General features: G+C 41.1%; 1 protein-coding gene across 1 annotated transcript; it reads left to right on the forward strand.

Annotated features, from left to right (window-relative positions):
* The first annotated feature begins 2696 nt into the window (after window positions 1–2696).
* LOC104968174 (protocadherin-10-like) lies at window positions 2697–7568 on the forward strand. The gene is made up of 4 exons (XM_010797745.1): window positions 2697–5222; window positions 6451–6518; window positions 6665–6777; window positions 7081–7568. Exons 1-4 carry the CDS (start codon window positions 2697–2699, stop codon window positions 7353–7355), a joined length of 2982 nt encoding a protein of 993 aa, XP_010796047.1. The 3' UTR covers window positions 7356–7568.
* The last annotated feature ends 1466 nt before the right edge of the window (window positions 7569–9034 follow it).

Raw genomic sequence — 9034 nt, forward strand, 5'->3', positions numbered from 1 at the left:
TGAAAGCGCTGCATAAACAAACCGCTGCAAACACATAACGCTGCAAGAAGCTCAAAACACAACTGTAACGGGGACACTATAAAGTGATGCACACAGCTGGGACTGAGTGCTTGTTGACGTTCAGGGATTATAAAGTTGGCCAACTGTCACTGTTTCATAATTGTAAGTATGTTGTCAGTATATTTCAAATGAATAGGTTACCTATGTTAGTTATCTAGCGTATCGCAGGTGTGCAATGCTGTATCATATGATCACATTTTTTAAATACCCCAATAAAACGCACATTTAAGGTAGGTTGCCATGAAATTGACAGTTGGCCAACTTGATATCAGGTCCCGGCTGTGTGCATCCCCTTTTAGTGTCCCTGTTTCCATTGTTTTTCGAGCTTCTTTCGTGTGTTTTTGCCCATTTGTGTTTTTATATGTGAACTGTTTTTTAAACTGCAGCACTTTCCTCCTAATGAAATTGTTTTGAGCCATTGTAACACATTTGCCCCTGTTGGCCAGCGTACATTTCTGTTCTTGAAATGTATGCAAACTGGCACATATTTATACATTCAAAAAACTAGTAGTAGGAAAAAAGAATTGCCTTGATGTAAGGGAATGGGGTTTTTATGAATAGGCCTAAATTGCTACCTTGTTTACCTGGGGTGTCTCCCCTTTATCTAGCACACATACAAGCCATTTTTATATGGCAGCACAAAAGAGAGTAGATGCTAGAATTTCTCATTAACGCAGCAGTCAATCATGTGAGAAGTCATCGCTGTCAGTTTGCTGTTGGCTCTCCATACCAGGTGGTGCAGAGCATCTGCAGTGTTTCACGAGAGGTTAAATAAAACACAAAAATAATTAGGAGCACTCAGAACATGTCAGACGGCAGACATGCTACCATTAGAGCGGAAACATAACTAAAACCGCTTAAGTGTTAAAAGCTGCAGAATATAGGCTAACCTACTCTAATCCTTCAGTTTTAAAAGTGGAAAGTAGTTAAAGACAAAGGGATTGATATTCTACTTTTGCCCTTGAGTGAGAGGATGAGGGAGGGAGAGAGACACAGAGGGGGGGTTGTAAATGTGTGTATGTGTGCAAGAGAGGGAGAGGGGGACGAGTGACAGAGAGATAATCTCTTTTGTATGTTTGATCCCTAAATGTGGTGGTTGTGTCCCCTTATCCCAGCTACTTAGTTTCTGCAGTGCGTAAGTGATGCCATGCACTTAGGGCCGTGAAAAGCAGGTCAGTATGACCACTGAGAGAAAACCACATGTGCATCACATGGATAGCCTTGGGATTATTCCTCACAAAATGTCTTAATTCCTCTGTTCACTAATGATCCAGGGAAAATGCCCTCTAATCTCCATTCCATTAATTAAAAAGAGCATGAGCCCGTGGAAAACCTCACCATCTGCTGCGGCTTCATTCCAGCAGACAGATTGTGTTTTCACCTTTTAACCAGGGGAAACTGGGTTTCTTTTTTTCAGAGCAAACGGTTGGAGCACGCATTGAGGTGGATGGTAAACAGATACTCCATTTGAGTATTTATGTGCTGAAATATGATGAAAAATCTGTTTTAAACATGAGCAATCATTGCCAGGGCAGTGATGATGTCTGGGAGTTTGAGCTGCCTCCTGAGGACAATTTCACAATTTGAACGCTTCATACCCGTGCTATACATAGAGTCAGTAACAGCCCTCTTAATACTTATAGTCTTTTATTAGTAGCCTACATTTAAAGTTACTGCTTCAATAATAAAATATGCACTTCTCTTTTTTATAGGAAATGCTGCAATGCAGTCCCTGTGTTTTTCTAAAGGATTGCTATCATTCTCTTTTTCATTTAGCAGGACCTTTAAAGCTGCTTTAAGCTGCTGCATCCTCTCTGTTACACTGATTTGATTACGATTCCACTGATATTACCATTTCCTCTAATAACATAGACAAATATTAAATGATATTCACACCTTCCACAGAAACAGATGCTAAAAAGTTGATTGAAAGGTTTCTAAAAAAGTCCTTTAATTACAAATCTCTAAGCGGACAGTTTATGACATGTTCCCTATCCTGTGCTGTAACAATAATACCTCAATTAGTGAAACATTTCAAATAAACTGATTCATTTAATTAAGTTGAATTAAAAGTGTCATTTTTGTATATCAATTTAGTGAGTTAAATTGAATAAGATACTTTATATCCGAATATGAGTTGATTGAAAGGTTTCCAAAAAAATCTTTTTATCCCATATTGTTCTTTATCCTGTGCTAATGATACCTCAATTAGTGAAACATTTCAAATAAACCGATTAATTTAAATAACTTTAATTATAATTCTAACTTTTGTTCATCAATTGAGAGAGTTAGCTGAACCCAAGTTGAGAAATGATGAAACACTCCTGTAAGAAATTGAATCAAGTGCGTTTGACCCGCGGTAGGCAGGAAAGATTATCCCAGCAGATGTCAGTTCCCTTCTATTGGAACAGTAGGGCCAATAATAAACACGCGCACACACAGAGACACACGAAACGCGCACTAATCTGGGAGAGATAGGCTAGCCCTTGCACGCCCCCCTTTCTCTCCTCTCTTTTCTCTCAGGCAGACAGTCGCTGTTCCACCAATGTCAAGTTTTTACCAGACTCTATTTTGCACAATTCTGCCTGAATCACCCTGTAAGCAGTTCTTAGTGTGAGGTGCATTGTTTCATCCAGATGGACACACAAGGGGCAAAGAAAAGACTGTTTTGGAGATGGCATACAGTTTGCCTATTTACGTTGTGCACTTGTTTCTTGGATGCAGTCCGGGGACAGATTCGCTACTCCATCCCTGAGGAACTGGAGCATGGAGCTTTTGTTGGCAACATCGCAGAGGACCTGGGCTTGGATTTGGACAGGCTCTCTGCGCGCAGATTCCGGATAGTCTCCGGTTCCAAGAAGCAATATGTGGAGGTGAATTTAGAAAATGGAGTTTTATTCGTCAATGAGAGAATTGACCGCGAGGAACTATGCGAGCAGAGTTTGTCCTGTTCTTTCCACTTGCAGGTGGTCATTGAAAACCCCCTGGAGCTGTACAGGGTGGAGATGGAGATTTTGGATGTGAACGACAACTCCCCTAGTTTCCCATGGACCGAGTTTAATCTGGACATCTCAGAGTCTGCTACGCCAGGATCCCGTTTCCCACTTGAGAGCGCACAGGACTTAGACGTGGGATCCAACTCCCTGCGCACATATTTGCTGAGTGTCAACGAGCATTTCCTTTTGGATATACAGACGCGCAGTGATGGCAGCAAATTTGCGGAGCTCGTCCTGCAGAGCCCGCTGGACAGAGAGCAGCAAAGTGCACATCAGATGGTCCTGACGGCGGTGGATGGAGGCGCGCCGGAGAGATCTGGCACTGCGCAAATTGATATCACCGTTTTGGATGCAAACGATAACGCGCCTGTGTTTGACCAGTCCTTTTACAGAGTGAGGCTGGCGGAAAACGCACCTAAAGGCACCGTAGTCATAAAACTCAACGCGTCAGATTTAGATGAGGGTCCCAACGCTGACATCACCTACTCGTTCAGTGGCCATGCGCCCATCAAGGTGCGCCAGCTCTTCAGCGTGGACTCGCGCACGGGGGAAATCAAAGTGAAAGGAGTGATAGACTATGAGAAGGCCAGGATGCATGAAATATATGTTCAGGCTAAAGATAAAGGCCCCTCCGCTGTGGCAGTGCACTGTAAAGTGCTGGTGAACGTTTTGGATAAAAATGACAACCTCCCGGAAGTGATCTTGACATCAGTGTCCACACCTGTGCAGGAGGACGCCCCCCCGGGGACTGTGATAGCTGTCATCAGCGTGATGGATAAAGACTCAGGTGAAAACGGGAATGTGGACTGTGAGATCCCACATCACGTGCCATTCCAGCTCCACTCCTCCTTTAAGAACTACTACACATTAGTAACTTCTGATTTTCTGAACAGAGAGGCGATGGCTGAGTATAACATCACACTAACAGCACGAGACATGGGCTCCCCTCCTTTATTCACCAGGAAAACTATCCTTGTCCAAGTGTCTGATGTGAATGATAACGCGCCTCTCTTCAAACAGCCGTCCTACACTGTGTATCTGACTGAGAATAACGCGCCGGGTGCATCCATATGCTCGGTGACTGCACTGGATCCAGATTCTGGACAAAATGCTTACCTCTCCTTCTCTATCCTGGAGGGGGACATACGGGGAATGCCCGTGTCCACCTACGTGTCCATCAACTCGGACAACGGGAACATTTACGCACTGCGATCCTTTGACCATGAACAACTTAAACAATTCCAGATCACAATTCAAGCTCAGGACGCAGGGTTCCCGCCTCTGAGCAACAACGTGACAGTGAACATCTTTATACTGGACCAAAACGACAATGCACCTGTGATTGTGTCACCGGTTTTGCAAAACAGCTCCGCGCCAACAGCAGCAGTGCCCAAGTCAGCTGACGCAGGTTACATTGTCTCCAAAATCAGCGCCGTGGACGCAGACGAGGGTCAAAACTCACGTCTCTTTTACCAGATGCTCCAAGCAACAGACCCGAGCTTGTTCAGCGTGGCTCTGTACACAGGCGAGATCAGGACAATTCGCCAGTTGATGGAGAAAGACCCCTCGAGCCACAGATTGGTCATTCTCGTGAAGGACAATGGTCAGCCGCCCCTCTCGGCCACTGTTTCCATCATCCTGTCAGTGGTTGACAGCCTGCCAGATTCGCAGCCCGATTTGGGTGACCTGTCACTAAGCCCGCATCACAGCCCTAACTTCAGCCTGTACTTAATCGTGTCTCTGGGCGCAATCTCCTTCACATTTCTGGTGGCTATCATCGTCCTGGTTTCAGTGCGCAGGCTGAAGGACAGAGCGTCCAGCATGGAGTCAAGCTTCCCCTCCATCAACTGCTGCTGCTGCTACTCCAGCTCAGAATCCTCCACCACGGAAGATGTGTTCAAAAAGTCCAATCTGAATGTTCGGATGCCCGCAGGAGCGCCCGGGTGCGCAGAGGCAAACGGCAACGGTGCTCTCCCTCATGTCTACTGCTATAAAATGTGTCTGACTCCGGAGTCGTCCAAAAGTGACTTCATGTTCCTGAAGCCCTGTAGCCCGGTGATGTCAGTTCAGCAGAATAACTCCAAGAGCACAGATTACCTCACCTCCGGCTGGAGCGCAGTGGACCGTAATGAGCTGGCCAACAACAGAGCAGCGTCCCCAAACGAGGTAATAAACTGACATATGCCGACGCGTAAAAACCCAAATAACAGAGGAGTTGTTTCTCCTTCACTTTAATAAGTATGCTTTTCCCAAGACTTTATCCACTTACTCATCCTGTTGTCTCACATGAATTATAAATGACAGAAAGGTTGAGTCAGGGGCAAATGTCAACATGCATTTGCCACTAGGGACGCTCTAAGTCAATCTTTTTTTAATTAAAATATATTTTAAAAATGGTTTTGTAAAAGGGGTGTTAAACTTTTAAACGCTATTTAATCTGTGAATATAAAATGTATTAATTCAATTATATTAAAAACTTCTTCAACCACAGTTTGTTAACATTCTGCATGTGATCCAATGGACAAAGTATAGTTCAACCAACACATGTTGAGACCATACACTATGCAATCTGGGAAGGTTCCAACAGTGTCAATGTGTGTGTTGCAAACTAAAAAGGTGTTGCATGGGTAATGTAATTGTACATTTGTATCCCAAATATGACTGCTGCTGTGTTTTTGCTCACCTCAGTGTAACCAACCACTAATATTTATCCTCACATTAAGCAGATTAGTAACCAAATGATGTAGCTATTTTTAGGAGATGTGGCAGATGTAGTGCGATAGTCCAATTTGCTTAATGGTCTTATACAAGAGGAAAATCAAGTTTTTCGAGTTATTTCACAAAAACATGAATTGAGAATTTCCTTCTATTCACTAAATGCATTTGCACCCAAAGACTTTATTTATAATGGAATGGAAAATGCCACAACATTTGTAGTGATTGGTCTAAACTTTAAAACCTGGTTTGGACATACATTGTATCCACAATAACACATTGAGATCACTTTAAAAAAAAACGCTTTTTTTCAAAAGTCAAAGTCAGGAGTTTTAAAACATTGAAAAAAACGCCAGTACTCTTTTCATCTAAAGACGCCAATGTTCTTTTCCATAAAATATATTGATTTATAAAGAAAAACTGCATACCAGATTGATTATTAAAAAGCCAGATTTTGGCTTGTGAACCCAGACAATAATTTCAGTCATGGGAATACTACATTCCATTTGCGGGCACAAATATGATAATTTATTACAATTAAATACCTCTGATTGTTTTATCTTATCTATCTGACACTTTTACCTTTCCAATATATACATGACTGTATCTGGACAATAACGCAGTGCTCTTGTTCTTCTTGAGCTGATCACTAATTGTTATTTGTGTTCCAACTCTCCAGCTTAAGTATGCGAGTATTACCAACGACTGGACCTTGACCAAGAACCAACGCAACTTGGCATACAAGAGGTGAATGCATTAGTCGAGCCAGTACACACACATGCACACACACACACACACACACACACACACACACACACACACACACACACACACACACACACACGCACACGCACATGCACACGCCTACTTATACTTTCTTATTTTCTCCCAAGGTATAGTTCAGCAAATATGGAGGGCACTCTTACCCGTCAACAAAAATACGATGCCCATGGGTTTTCCTGTTCTGTGGCTCCACAGTATTGGACCTGGGGAAGCCATATGAATGGTAGGTGCAGTTTTGGCTCATTGTCATTCACAGGAAAAGGGGGGGGGGTGCTTCTCACTGTGTCAGTTCCTGAGGATTTAGTCTAAAATATAAAATGGTAAACTGAATAGATAATACCAGGGGGGATTTAAATGCATCAACACGAGGATTACTTTTAAGAAGATTCCTTCTTTTTTGCCAAAAAGACTGAAATTAAGAAGATGCCTTTTTTAAAACCACCTTATTTAAATTGAGTATGTAAATGGAGCTCTTTGCAGAAATAATCTCCCGATACAAACTGTAATTTATGCGCATGTTTTACAGACTGCAAGATATCTCTCCAGGAGGGGACACTCCCTCACTACTCATGGACTCCGAAGTACACTCAGCCGAGTTCTGAAGCGGCAGACTACCAGCACAACGTGTACATACCCGGCTCCACGTCCGACTACAGCACTCTGAAGCTGGCTCCCAGAGGAGAGCTGGATGTCTACAACACCTTCTCTACCTTTGGGAAGAAAAAGAGATTCATCTCAAACTATGAACAATCTTTTGACATTGATGATAGTCTCATCGTGAGTAATGACATCTTCAAATGAACTCTACTGTATTGTACAGTATGCACTTATGTGTATATATATAAATGTATGCCATTTATTAGTTCCATTTCTAATTATAAATCTCTTCTCCAGTTGAACAGTTTCTCTGGAGGCCTGACAGACATGTGTCTCCTTTTTCAAGTGGAATTTAATACCACATGTATATTTTTATTTTTGTAAATACTATAATAAAGTATAAATGAAGTATATCTCTAGTCATGTTGGGAAGAAGGGATGACTTTATAAAGTCTAATCAAAAAAGCTTACAGTAAATTCAAAAAGGGTATGTATCAATCACTTTTATTTAGACAACAACATACCTTTGTGTCTTGAAGGTACACACGCCGTGTTTTAAAAGTGTATAGCCTTTTAAAGTAAACGTTTCTACTTAAAGCTATCACATTTAAGATGTGGAATTTAATCATAACTTTGCCAGTTTTCTTTTTCTTTTCATATATTTTGGTTGTAGGATGAAGCAGTGCCACAGTTACAGCTGTATAGGTTCAACGTCTTGCATCCAATCATGCTGCATTACGTTAGTGACGGGTCATTTGTTCACAAGTCTATCGAGTGTGAATGCAGCCCAGGCACAAGCACTGCAAACAGATGGCAAAGGCAATGCGCAGTTATAAATAATTATAAGCACTCATTAATATTAAAAGGCATTGAACCAATAACCATTACCCATTATAATGCATTGTAAAATTACTTAAAATGTGAAGTAGCAGTATCGATACTTTCATTTGTTGGTCACTCACTGCCATTTTAGATGTAATTTATGTGTATATATATATATATATATATATATATGTATGTGTATATATATTTTAGTAAAGAAAACAATTATCACTTATAGTGACTTCTAACCAGTTTGTAATGTATTATAATTATCTGCCTTTACATTGGGAAATACAACATTTAAAACACTGCATATCCATCCACTTTTATGCAACTTTTCATCACATTATAATGCATTATAAAGGTGTAAAAATGAATTACAACTATCAGAATTATGATAGAAAACATAATAATTACATAAAAATGACACTTGACCATAAGTGTCTTAAGTGACCATAAAACCTCAACTTAAAATGTGTTTGAAAGGGTTATTAATATTTATGAGTGCTTATAACCAAAGGTTCTACATATCTGAGCAGATTATAACATGTATAAGTATATTGCATTAGACATGAGCGCCATAGAAAGGGTTAAAAGCGATACAGTAGAGAAGAGATCCAATGGCAAATGCATCTGATTTCAGAATAATGACATTGCTTGGATAAGTTGAAACATGTTATGTGCCCATTAACCATGTTTCATTGAAGGGTTTCTTTACAAGGAATTGCACCGCAACTGTGACTTTACTCTGTTGGCCTGTACTGAAGACCCCTACGTTGACACCTCATCAGCACAAAGAATGGCAAGAACAAGGGTGTTGTGTAACACACACCAAATGTCTGATGATACACAATTGCTTTTCAGTCACTGTTATAGGCATCCAGATTTGTATTTATCATTTTGTGTGATGTGTGTATCTGCTAAGCATTACACAGTTATGCTTAGTGGACAAATCACTCTGTATTTAGTCTATGTATATATTCATGTCAATAAATCTGACTTCAACTCCGTACTTTTTTCATGTTGCATTCCTTCCCTTGACTTGGGGAACTTGAATGTCT

The sequence above is a fragment of the Notothenia coriiceps genome, unplaced genomic scaffold, assembly GCF_000735185.1.
Source record: "Notothenia coriiceps isolate Sejong01 unplaced genomic scaffold, NC01 NC01_scaffold00038353, whole genome shotgun sequence".
Classification (NCBI taxonomy): Eukaryota; Metazoa; Chordata; class Actinopteri; order Perciformes; family Nototheniidae; genus Notothenia; species Notothenia coriiceps.